This window comes from Anoplopoma fimbria, chromosome 3, assembly GCF_027596085.1.
Source record: "Anoplopoma fimbria isolate UVic2021 breed Golden Eagle Sablefish chromosome 3, Afim_UVic_2022, whole genome shotgun sequence".
Taxonomy (NCBI): Eukaryota; Metazoa; Chordata; class Actinopteri; order Perciformes; family Anoplopomatidae; genus Anoplopoma; species Anoplopoma fimbria.
This window is the reverse complement of record NC_072451.1, coordinates 218828-231732: the sequence shown is the minus strand read 5'-3', so window position 1 is coordinate 231732 and position 12905 is coordinate 218828. Positions and strand designations below refer to the sequence as shown.

General features: G+C 51.5%; 1 protein-coding gene across 1 annotated transcript in view; it reads left to right on the top strand.

Annotated features, from left to right (window-relative positions):
• tmx3a (thioredoxin related transmembrane protein 3a) overlaps positions 1–12900 on the top strand; it is an 18319-nt gene extending 5419 nt beyond the window's left edge. Inside the window, exons 4-16 of the mRNA XM_054627152.1 lie at positions 334–457; positions 647–692; positions 899–979; positions 4561–4660; positions 5424–5501; positions 7579–7645; positions 10424–10522; positions 11046–11103; positions 11180–11233; positions 11322–11378; positions 12184–12313; positions 12396–12464; positions 12603–12900. Coding sequence (XP_054483127.1) covers positions 334–457; positions 647–692; positions 899–979; positions 4561–4660; positions 5424–5501; positions 7579–7645; positions 10424–10522; positions 11046–11103; positions 11180–11233; positions 11322–11378; positions 12184–12313; positions 12396–12464; positions 12603–12791 — 1152 coding nt within the window. The 3' untranslated portion in view covers positions 12792–12900. The remainder of the gene's footprint in view (positions 1–333; positions 458–646; positions 693–898; positions 980–4560; positions 4661–5423; positions 5502–7578; positions 7646–10423; positions 10523–11045; positions 11104–11179; positions 11234–11321; positions 11379–12183; positions 12314–12395; positions 12465–12602) is intronic.
• The last annotated feature ends 5 nt before the right edge of the window (positions 12901–12905 follow it).

The window sequence follows — 12905 nt, the reverse complement described above, 5'->3', positions numbered from 1 at the left end:
TTATTTCACTTATATAATTTATAACTTTTATATGATGTGATTTTCTGGATTTTTTTTGTTGATATTCTGTCTCTCACTGTTAAAACAAACCTACCATAACAATTGTAGATCGTTCATTTCTTTGTCAGTGGGCAAACTTACAAAACTGGCAAGGGATCAAATAATTATTTCCCCCACTGTGCGTATGTCAGGGATCATGAACATAATCCCAGTATGACACCACTAATAACTGGACACAAATGGTTTATTCTAAGAGGATTTGTTTCCATAGCAACGGTCTGTTAGAAATGTGTGTGTGTAGTGACGGTGTTGTTTGATTCGGTCTCCGTGCAGTTTTACGCCCCCTGGTGTTCGTTCTGTAAACAGCTGGATCCGGTTTGGCACCAGATTGGATCAGAACTCCGGAGTCTCGGCTCTCCGGTCAACGTTGGTAAATCAGACGCCACGGCGAGCACCGGTCAGTAAGACACAATCTGTGGTAAACTACATGGTTTAATCCTTTCAGGAAGTGTTTACATCACCTGTAAACAATAAAAGAGGCTTCAGTCACAGCTGATATAACCACTATGGTTAGTGGTTATATCAGCTGTGACTGAAGATGATGTTTACCAGTGAAACAGCTGCTGTCAATTTTCTCTCTCTGCAGGTTTGGCCAAAGAGTTCAAGGTCAGAGGTTATCCAGCCATCCTCATGTAGGTCCTCAAAACAACACATCCACTGTATCTTAATTATGTCTGTGTGTGTATGTATATGTGTGTGTGTGTGTGTGTGTATATATACATATACTTCTAGTGGTAATGTCGTCTCCACCTCCACTGTGACATCACTGATGTTTGTATTGTCTTCAACATGTGAACTCTGTCACTTTGTTCCAGTAAATAAATGACGTTGTTTTCAGGTTGAAGAAAGGTGTGAAATATAACTATTCAGGACCAAGAACCAGAGATGGAATCCTGGACTTTGCTCATCGAGTTGGAGGGTGAGTTTACCGTTAGTCCATCAGAGGACGGTGGACACGTCTCTGTGACATGAACATGAACTAGCATGTAGCAGAACGGACACTACCTCCTCCCTCTGCTCTCCTCCCTGTAGTCTCCTCCCTCTGCTCTCCTCCCTCCCTCTGCTCTCCTCCCTGTAGTCTCCTCCTTCTGCTCTCCTCCCTCTGCTCTCCTCCCTGTAGCCTCCTCCCTCTGCTCTCCTCCCTGTAGCCTCCTCCCTCTGCTCTCCTCCCTGTAGCCTCCTCCCTCTGCTCTCCTCCCTGTAGCCTCCTCCCTCTGCTCTCCTCCCTGTAGTCTCCTCCCTCTGCTCTCCTCCCTCTGTAGTCTCCTCCCTCTGCTCTCCTCCCTGTAGCCTCCTCCCTCTGCTCTCCTCCCCTCCCTGTAGCCTCCTCCCTCTGCTCTCCTCCCTGTAGCCTCCTCCCTCTGCTCTCCTCCCTGTAGCCTCCTCCCTCTGCTCTCCTCCCTGTAGTCTCCTCCCTCTGCTCTCCTCCCTGTAGTCTCCTCCCTCTGCTCTCCTCCCTGTAGCCTCCTCCCTCTGCTCTCCTCCCTGTAGCCTCCTCCCTCTGCTCTCCTCCCTGTAGCCTCCTCCCTCTGCTCTCCTCCCTGTAGCCTCCTCCTCCTCTCCTGTAGCTCCCTCTCCTCCTCCCTCTGCTCTCCTCCCTGTAGCCTCCTCCTCTGCTCTCCTCCCTCTGCCTCCTCCCTGTAGCCTCCTCCTCTGCTCTCCTCCCTGTAGCCTCCTCCCTCTGCTCTCCTCCCTGTAGTCTCCTCCCTCTCCCCTCCCTAGTCTCCTCCTCCTCTGCTCTCCTCCCTGTAGCCTCCTCCCTCTGCTCTCCTCCCTGTAGCCTCCTCCTTCTGCTCTCCTCCCTGTAGTCTCCTCCCTCTGCTCTCCTCCCTGTAGCCTCCTCCCTCTGCTCTCCTCCCTGTAGCCTCCCCTCCTCCCTCCTCCCCTCTGCTCTCCTCCCTCCCTCTGCCTCCTCCCTCCCTCCTCCCTCTGCTCTCCTCCCTGTAGCCTCCTCCCTCTGCTCTCCTCCCTCTGCTCTCCTCCCTCCCTGTAGCCTCCTCCTCCCTCTAGCTCTCCTCCCTGTAGCCTCCTCCCTCTGCTCTCCTCCCTGTAGTCTCTCCTCCTCTCTGCTCTCCTCCCTCTGCTCTCCTCCCTGTCTCCTCCCTCTGCTCTCCTCCCTGTAGCCTCCTCCCTCTGCTCTCCTCCCTGTAGCCTCCTCCTTCTGCTCTCCTCCCTGTAGCCTCCTCCTTCTGCTCTCCTCCCTGTAGCCTCCTCCCTCTGCTCTCCTCCCTGTAGTCTCCTCCATCTGCTCTCCTCCCTGTAGCCTCCTCCCTCTGCTCTCCTCCCTGTAGCCTCCTCCTTCTGCTCTCCTCCCTCTGCTCTCCTCCCTCTGCTCTCCTCCCTGTAGCCTCCTCCTTCTGCTCTCCTCCCTCTGCTCTCCTCCCTGTAGCCTCTGCTCCCTCTGCTCTCCTCCCTGTAGCCTCCTCCCTCTGCTCTCCTCCCTCTCCTCCCTGCTGCTCTCCTCCCTGTAGCCTCCTCCCTCTGCTCTCCTCCCTGTAGTCTCCTCCCTCTGCTCTCCTCCCTGTAGTCTCCTCCCTCTGCTCTCCTCCCTGTAGCCTCCTCCCTCTGCTCTCCTCCCTGTAGCCTCCTCCTTCTGCTCTCCTCCCTGTAGCCTCCTCCTTCTGCTCTCCTCCCTGTAGCCTCCTCCCTCTGCTCTCCTCCCTGTAGCCTCCTCCCTCTGCTCTCCTCCCTGTAGTCTCCTCCTCCTCCTCCCTGTAGCCTCCTCCTCCTCCTCCCTCTGCTCTCCTCCCTGTAGCCTCCTCCCTCTGCTCTCCTCCCTGTAGCCTCCTCCCTCTGCTCTCCTCCCTGTAGCCTCCTCCCTCTGCTCTCCTCCCTGTAGCCTCCTCCCTCTGCTCTCCTCCCTGTAGCCTCTCCCTCTGCTCTCCTCCCTGTAGCCTCCTCCCTCTGCTCTCCTCCCTGTAGCCTCCTCCCTCTGCTCTCCTCCCTGTAGCCTCCTCCTCTCTCCCTGTAGCCTCCCTCTGCTCTCCTCCCTGTAGCCTCCTCCTCTCTCCTCCCTGTAGCCTCCTCCTCTGCTCTCCTCCCTGTAGCCTCCTCCCTCTGCTCTCCTCCCTGTAGCCTCCTCCCTCTGCTCTCCTCCCTGTAGCCTCCTCCCTCTGCTCTCCTCCCTGTAGCCTCCTCCCTCTGCTCTCCTCCCTCTGCTCTCCTCCCTGTAGCCTCCTCCCTCTGCTCTCCTCCCTGTAGCCTCCTCCCTCTGCTCTCCTCCCTGTAGCCTCCTCCCTCTGCTCTCCTCCCCTCCCTGTAGCCTCCTCCCTCTGCTCTCCTCCCTGTAGCCTCCTCCCTCTGCTCTCCTCCCTGTAGTCTCCTCCCTCTGCTCTCCTCCCTGTAGTCTCCTCCCTCTGCTCTCCTCCCTGTAGCCTCCTCCCTCTGCTCTCCTCCCCTGTAGCTCTCCTCCTCCCTCTGCTCTCCTCCCTGTAGCCTCCTCCCTCTGCTCTCCTCCCTGTAGCCTCCTCCCTCTGCTCTCCTCCCTGTAGCCTCCTCCTCTCCTCCCTCCTCCCTCTGCTCTCCTCCCTGTAGCCTCCTCCCTCTGCTCTCCTCCCTGTAGCCTCCTCCCTCTGCTCTCCTCCCTGTAGCCTCCTCCCTCTGCTCTCCTCCCTGTAGTCTCCTCCCTCTGCTCTCCTCCCTGTAGCCTCCTCCCTCTGTTCTCCTCCCTGTAGCCTCCTCCCTGCTCTCTCCTCCCTGTAGCCTCCTCCCTGCTCTCCTCCCTGTAGCTCCTCCTCTGCCTCCTCCCTGTAGCCTCCTCCCTCTGCTCTCCTCCCTGTAGCCTCCTCCCTCTGCTCTCCTCCCTGTAGCTCCTCCTCCCTCCTGCCCTCCCTCTGCTCTCCTCCCTGTAGCCTCCTCCCTCTGCTCTCCTCCCTGTAGCCTCCTCCCTCTGTAGCCTCCTCCCTCTGCTCTCCTCCCTGTAGCCTCCTCCCTCTCCTCCCTGTTCTCCCTCCCTGTAGCCTCCTCCCTCTGCTCCCTCCCTGTAGCCCCTGTAGCTCCTCCCTCCCTGTAGCTCTCCCTCCTCCCTGTAGCCTCCTCCCTCTGCTCTCCTCCCTGTAGCCTCCTCCTCCTCCCTGCCTCTCCCTCTGCCCTCCCTGTAGCCTCCTCCCTCTGCTCTCCTCCCCTGTAGCTCCTCCCTCTGCTCTCCTCCCTGTAGCCTCCTCCCTCTGCTCTCCTCCCTGTAGCCTCCTCCCTCTGCTCTCCTCCCTGTAGCCTCCTCCTTCTGCTCTCCTCCCTGTAGTCTCCTCCCTCTGCTCTCCTCCCTGTAGCCTCCTCCCTCTGCTCTCCTCCCTGTAGTCTCCTCCCTCTGTTCTCCTCCCTTGAGGCTAGCGGTAGCGTCGGGCTAACGTTAGCCTGCTAACGGTGGCCTGTGCCATTGGATAATAAACGTGGACATTAAGAGCAGATGTGTTTCATCACAGTTCAGTCACATGATTTAGTTTAAACATGCAGTGTGACATCACAGCAGTCGTTCTGACCCGTCTATGTCGTGTCGTTAAGGCCGTTGGTTCGATCCCTGAGCAGTCTGCAGCTCTTTCAACACGCCATGAACCGCCACGATGTCATGTTTGTTTATGTTGGAGCCACATCACAGCTGAAGGTACACACACTCACACACACACACACACACACACACACACACACACCTACACACACACACACATACATACACACACACACACACACACACGCACACCTACACACACACAGACACACACACATTTCCTACACACACACACACACACACACACACACACACACACACACACACACACACACACACACACACACACACACACACAATAAGTAAAACATTTAATCAGATGGCCGGCTGTGGTTCAAGGGGGAGAGCGGGTCAGCGTGTGTGTACGGATGTGTGTGTAAGATAAGATAAGATAATCCTTTATTAGTCATTAGGACATTTACAGGATTACAGCAGCAGAGAGGATATAGTGCAAACAAGAGACATAGTAAAAAAACAAGAACAAAAATAAGTATTATAAATGAGCAAATGAGCAATAAAAAAAAAACAGTCCACAGTAACTGAAATATTATATATACAGACAGAAACTATTGTAACTATTGTGTTGCACAGAGTATTTGTATTGCACATTTGTGTGTGTGTGTGTGTGTGTGTGTGTGTGTGTGTGTGTGTGTGTGTGTGTGTGTGTGTGTGTGTGTGTGTGTGTGTGTGTGTGTGTGTGTGTGTGTGTGTGTGTGTGTGTGTGTGTGTGTGTGTGTAAAGCAGTGATGGCTGCTAACACGTCTTCACAGTCTTCCCTCGCAAAGATAGACCTGCATGTTCATGAACACACAAACACACACAGCTGACCTCTGACCTCTGACCTCTGGTGTGTTTGTAGGAAAACTACACGTCAGCAGCAGAGGAGCTCATCGTTCACACCTACTTCTTCTCTTCAACCAGAGACGTCCTGCCCAAGGTTGGACTGAGGCGTTGGTAGAGGACGTTAGAGGACAAGAGTGGACGTTAGAGGACGGTAGAGGACGAGAGTGGACAAGAGTGGACGTTAGAGGACGTTAGAGGAAGAGAATGGACGTTAGAGGACGGTAGAGGATGAAAGTGGACGTTAGAGGACGAGAGTGGACCAGAGTGGACGGTAGAGGACGAGAGTGGACCAGAGTGGACGGTAGAGGACGAGAGTGGACCAGAGTGGACGGTAGAGGACGAGAGTGGACGTTAGAGGACGTTAGAGGAAGAGAATGGACGGTAGAGGACGTTAGAGGACGAGAGTGGACGGTAGAGGACGTTAAAGGACGAGAGTGGACGTTAGAGGACGAGAGTGGACAAGAGTGGATGTTAGAGGACGAGAGTGGACGTTAGAGGACGGTAGAGGACGAGAGTGGACCAGAGTGGACGTTAGAGGATGTTAGAGGAAGAGAGTGGACGTTAGAGGACGGTAGAGGATGAAAGTGGACGGTAGAGGACGAGAGTGGACGTTAGAGGACGTTAGAGGAAGAGAATGGACGGTAGAGGACGTTAGAGGACGAGAGTGGACGTTAGAGGACGAGAGTGGACGGTAGAGGACGTTAGAGGACGAGAGTGGACGTTAGAGGACGAGAGTGGACAAGAGTGGATGTTAGAGGACGAGAGTGGACGTTAGAGGAAGAGAGTGGACGGTAGAGGACGGTAGAGGACGAGAGTGGACGGTAGAGGACGGTAGAGGATGTTAGAGGAAGAGAGTGGACGGTAGAGGACGGTAGAGGATGTTAGAGGAAGAGAGTGGACGGTAGAGGACGGTAGAGGACGTTAGAGGACAAGAGTGGACGAGAGAGGACGAGAGTGGACGTTAGAGGACGTTAGAGGACGAGAGTGGACCAGAGTGGACGGTAGAGGACGAGAGTGGACAAGAGTGGACGTTAGAGGAAGAGAGTGGACGGTAGAGGACGTTAGAGGAAGAGAGTGGACGGTAGAGGACGAGAGTGGACCAGAGTGGACGGTAGAGGACGAGAGTGGACAAGAGTGGACGTTAGAGGACGAGAGTGGACGTTAGAGGACGGTAGAGGACGAGAGTGGACAAGAGTGGACGTTAGAGGAAGAGAGTGGACGGTAGAGGACGTTAGAGGAAGAGAGTGGACAAGAGTGGACGGTAGAGGACGAGAGTGGACGTTAGAGGACGGTAGAGGACGAGAGTGGACAAGAGTGGACGTTAGAGGAAGAGAGTGGACGGTAGAGGACGTTAGAGGAAGAGAGTGGACGGTAGAGGATGTTAGAGGAAGAGAGTGGACGGTAGAGGACGTTAGAGGACGAGAGTGGACGTTAGAGGACGGTAGAGGACAAGAGTGGACGGTAGAGGACGTTAGAGGACGAGAGTGGACGGTAGAGGACGTTAGAGGACGAGAGTGGACGTTAGAGGACGAGAGTGGACAAGAGTGGATGTTAGAGGATGAGAGTGGACGTTAGAGGAAGAGAGTGGACGGTAGAGGACGGTAGAGGACAAGAGTGGACGGTAGAGGACGGTAGAGGACGTTAGAGGACAAGAGTGGACGAGAGAGGACCAGAGTGGACGGTAGAGGATGAGAGTGGACAAGAGTGGATGTTAGAGGAAGAGAGTGGACGGTAGAGGACGTTAGAGGAAGAGAGTGGACGGTAGAGGACGGTAGAGGACGTTAGAGGACGAGAGTGGACGTTAGAGGACGGTAGAGGACAAGAGTGGACGGTAGAGGATGTTAGAGGAAGAGAGTGGACGGTAGAGGACATTAGAGGACGAGAATGGACGGTAGAGGACGAGAGTGGACAAGAGTGGACGTTAGAGGACGTTAGAGGAAGAGAGTGGACGGTAGAGGATGGTAGAAGGCGATAGGGTACGGTAGAGGACGGTAATGGAAGTTATAAGACAGCAGAAGACGCCAGGGCACGGTAGAGGACGATAGAGGACGGTAGAGGACGGTAGAGACCAATAGAGGACAGTACATGAATACAGAAGATGTAAAAGGCCTAAAGACCTGAACTGGTGATGTTTGTCAATGTCTCTGGTTAAACCTGGTCCATGTGTACAGGTGGTCTCCCTCACGTCTCTGCCGGCTGTGGTGGTTTTTAAGGATGGAACCTACTTCACTTTTGACGGTAAGACACCGACCTCTGACCTTTGAGTGGCCTCCTGTTACACAACTGATGCCTGATGTTCATTATTCTCTATCTCGATATATAAAGAAGGTTTGTCCGTGGCAGGTTGTCCTTTAACCACGAGACACCACGGTTGTCCTTTAACCACGAGACACCACGGTTGTCCTTTAACCACGAGACGCCACGGTTGTCCTTTAACCACGAGACACCACGGTTGTCCTTTAACCACGAGACGCCACGGTTGTCCTTTAACCACGAGACGCCACAGTTGTCCTTTAACCACGAGACTCCACGGTTGTCCTTTAACCACGAGACTCCACGGTTGTCCTTTAACCACGAGACGCCACGGTTGTCCTTTAACCACGAGACGCCACGGTTGTCCTTTAACCACGAGACGCCACGGTTGTCCTTTAACCACGAGACACCACGGTTGTCCTTTAACCAGCATTCAGCATTTTGTCTGCACCTGTCTACAGGTAGAACTTCGTCATGACAACAGTCTTCCTGTAAACACTGACAAACTGGAAAAGGATGAAGTTTATGAAGATAATTGAAGTGTTAACAGGTTGAAATGCCTCAAAATGTTTGAATGTGAGATGCTGAAGCACTTAAAGCAGTTGAAGAGTCAGCAGAAGAGAAGAAAGCCGTCAAACTGTCCATCTAAAGAGTAAAACATAAGAGCAGTGATGATAATTGAAGCATCAGTTGGTGTGTAAATAGTGACAGCAGCCAGAAAAGACAGATGAAGGAGATAAATGTGCAGTTGAAGAGTGAATGCTGAAAGCAGTCGAACTGTTGTAACAAAGTGAGCAGCATTTGAAATTGTAATTGAAGTGAAAGCACCGTGGGCAGTTGAAGTGTAAATTGAAGAATAAATAAAAAAGTTCAGTGCCACTTGATCAAAGCAGTTGAGGTAATGAGGCAACTGATTGGCTCTCCTGTTACTGTGAAAGGCAAAAAACTAAAAAACAGTTTTATTGTTTAAAATGCGAAGTTGTGTGAAAGATGTTTTTTCTCTACAGTTTATTGTGTCAAGTATGTTTTAAATGTTGAAACTAGGAATACTTTCAGAAAAGTGAAGAAAATTTTAAATAATAATAAACTCCATTAAAATGCTTTAACTAATAACTCGGTTATAACCAGCTGGTCAGCATGATGACAGACTGGTCTCCACTGTTGTTGTACAGTCTGATGGCAGTGGGCACAAATGAGCGTCTGAAGCTCCGTCCTGCTCTTTGGTAGAATCAGCCGATGGCTGAAAGAGCTGCCCAGCTGCCACAGTTCCTCATGGAGAGGGTGAGAGGGATTGTCCAGGATGGCTCCGAGTTTGGCCTTCATCCTCCTCTCACCCACTGACTCCAGACTGTCCAGCTCCAGAGCTGGCTTTCCTCACCAGCTTATTTAGTTTGTTGGCATCTCCAGTCCTGATGCCACCACCCTAGCACACCACAGCGAAGAAGAGGGCACTGGCTACCACAGACTGGTAGAAGAAGAGGGCACTGGTTACCACAGACTGGTAGAAGAAGAGGGCGCTGGCTACCACAGACTGGTAGAAGAAGAGGGCACTGGTTACCACAGACTGGTAGAAGAAGAGGGCACTGGCTACCACAGACTGGTAGAAGAAGAGGGCACTGGTTACCACAGACTGGTAGAAGAAGAGGGCACTGGTTACCACAGACTGGTAGAAGAAGAAGAGGGCGCTGGCTACCACAGACTGGTAGAATGCCTTGAGCAGTTTATTGCACACATTGAAGGACCTCAGCCTCCTCAGGAAGAACAGCCTGCTCTGTCCTTTCCTGTAGAGGGCAGTGTTGTGTGTCCAGTCCAGTTTATTGTTGATCTGCACCCCAAGGTACTTGTAGGACTCAACCCTCTCCACTTCCCCTCCCTGAATGAAAACAGGGACAGGGGGGATTCTGTTCCTCTGGTAGTCCACCACAAGCTCCTTGGTCTTGCTGATGTTGAGCTTCAGGTGGTTGTTGCTGCACCATGTGATGAAGCTCTCAATCAGTCCTCTGTACTCCTCCTCGTTGTCCCTGGTGATACATCCAACAATGGAGGAGTCATCGGAAATGGAAATGGAAACGGCTTCATTCATGCTCAGAGCTTGCACGCCATCTGAGGAGGTTCGTGCTCCAGCGCTAAGCGCGAGTATAAACAACTTTTCTGTTCTGCGGTCTAACATGACCCCCAACTATTCTGTGCTGCGGTCTAACATGACCCCCAACTATTTGGTTCTGCGGTCTAACATTACCCCCAACTATTCTGCGGTCTAACATGACCCCCAACTATTCTGCGGTCTAACATGACTCCCAACTATTCTGTGCTGCGGTCTAACATGACCCCCAACTATTCTGTGCTGCGGTCTAACATGACCCCCAACTATTCTGTGCTGCGGTCTAACATGACCCCCAACTATTCTGTGCTGCGGTCTAACATGACCCCCAACTATTCTGTTCTGCGGTCTAACATGACCCCCAACCATTCTGTGCTGCGGTCTAACATGACCCCCAGCTATTCTGCGGTCTAACAGGACCCCCAACTATTCTGCGGTCTAACAGGACCCCCAACTATTCTGCGGTCTAACAGGACCCCCAACTATTCTGCGGTCTAACAGGACCCCCAACTATTCTGAGGTCTAACATGACCCCCAACATTTCTGCGGTCTAACATGACCCCCAACTATTCTGTGCTGCGGTCTAACATGACCTCCAACTATTCTGCGGTGAAGTCTCTCCTGATTGAACTGCTCTTTCATGACTTTCATTTGTGGTTCAGAGAAACATGACGGTGATCTGAAGTCATGGATCAACAGAGAACGTTTCCCAAACTACCTGAGGATTGACAGCTACACTCTGTACGCCATGGGAGAGTCAGGTAACTTCACCACAGCTCACACAGGCTGATGTTTCATCCATTAACTGGACTTTTATTGTGAAAATCTGATTGAACATTATTTTCTTATAAACTTGCCTCTATGGGAGCGTCCATAAAAGCTTTATTATCTTAGATATATAGAGTGAAATTATACTTATTACATCAACTGGTCAGGTGCTCAACATAAAACATGTTGCCAGTAGTGCCCCCATGTGGCCACGTATAAAACATCTATATATCTCTTGAATGCATGATTCAATTGCGACGACATTTGTTTGTAAAGTTCACACATAAACAGCCGGTGGTTCTGCATAATGAGATGACCTTTCACCTGTAAGTGACTGTACGTGACGGGTCAGCACTCCTCAGCACAGAATTTATTTGAGCGACTGTTGAAATCTGATGTCTAAAGTTTGTTTTTCTGTACCGGCGGCGATATAAAGTAATCAAACCCACTTTTTTCCGCTGCAGCTCCGAGGCTGCTGATTGGCTCATGTGAATTGACTCCGCCTCCCTTCCACAGGTAAACTGGTGGTGTTGGCGTTGGTGGAGGAGAAGAGTCTGTCGGAGGAGAGCGTGAGGTAAGACCTCGTCCAACAGGTAAGCCTGTGACATCATCAGTGCCTCACTGTGATGCGTTTCCTGTTTCCTGTTCAGGTATAAGAGTCTGGTGGAGAAAGTGTCTGCCGACTACAGAGACATCTACAGCAGGTCAGAGTCTCATTGGACACAAAGACACGAAGACGTAGAGGACAAAGTACCGTGACACCAACCTGAGTCTGTCTTTCTGTCTGTCCAGAAACGTTTACTTTGGTTTCATGGAGGGAAGTGACTACATCAATGGACTCGTGATGGGGTAAGATTGTGTTTACATGACTAACTTCTCTAGTCCTTAATGGCTCTAGTCCTTAATGTCTCTGGTCGTTGTTGTCTGTAGTCGTTATTGTCTGTAGTCGTTATTGTCTCTAGTCCTTAACGTCTCTCGTCATTATTGTCTCTAGTCGTTAATGTCTCTAGTCCTTAAAGTCTCTAGTCGTAGTTGTCTGTTGTCGTTATTGTCTCTAGTCCTTAATGTCTCTAGTCCTTAAAGTCTCTAGTCGTAGTTGTCTCTAGTTGTTAACTCCTCTAGTCCTTAATGTCTCTAGTCCTTAATGTCTCTAGTCCTTAAAGTCTCTAGTCGTAGTTGTCTCTAGTCGTTAACTCCTCTAGTCGTTATTGTCTCTAGTCCTTAACGACATTAACAACTGTCTCTAGTCCTTAACTCCTCTAGTCGTTATTGTCTCTAGTTCTTAACGACATTAACAACTGTCTCTAGTCCTTAACTCCTCTAGTCGTTATTGTCTCTAGTTCTTAACGACATTAACAACTGTCTCTAGTCCTTAACTCCTCTAGTCGTTATTGTCTCTAGTCATTAACGTCTCTCGTCGTTATTGTCTCTAGTCCTTAATGTCTCTAGTCCTTAAAGTCTCTAGTCGTAGTTGTCTGTTGTCGTTAATGTCTCTAGTCATTATTGTCTCTAGTCATTATTGTCTCTAGTCGTTAACTCCTCTAGTCGTTATTGTCTCTAGTTCTTAACGACATTAACAACTGTCTCTAGTCTCATTAAGGACTAGAGACCATACAGTGAACTGGGATCTGTTACCTCTGATTGTCTTTGTCAGTGAGGTGGTGGTTCCGTCCTTCATCGTGGTGAATCTGTCCAGCGACGGCTACTTCCTGCCTCCGGGCGCTGTAGAGACGGAGCACCACCTGCTTGACTTCCTGAACGGGGTTCTGGATGGCAGCGTCCAGGTCAGGACTCCAGACTCACCAGGATGAAGCAACAACCATGTTTGATTTTTTCTGAAATCTGATTCGTTGTCTGAACTCTCAGTTTCAGGGAGGAAACGGCGTCGACCAGCGCGCCAGACGTTTCATCTACGACATCAAAGTCACGCTGACTGTGAGTCCTGTCCTCTGTTGTCCTGTCCTCTGTTGTCCTCTCACCTGTCTGTCCTCTCTTGTCCTTTTACCTGTCTGTCCTCTCACATGTCTGTCTCATGGACCTCTCACCTGTCTGTCCTCTCACCTGTCTGTCCAGCCGGTCTTCAGCCAGGCTCCGCTGCTCGGCTGCTTCCTGGTCGTCTTCCCTATCGCCATCATTGTGGTCTTCTTCTACCTCTGCTGTAAGAACCGACCCACCGGGACCGAGGACGGCGAGGACGGCGGCGGGCTGTTGGCTCCGTCACTGCAGCGTCCCACAAAACGGACCGACAAAAAGTCTGACTGATGAGGGGGATCAGGAGGAGGACCTTCACCCAAAAGAGATCCTGACTGAGACCCAGAAGACTTCACCGTCCTCTCATCTGTCTTTGACCTGAAATCAAATAAAATACTTGAACCC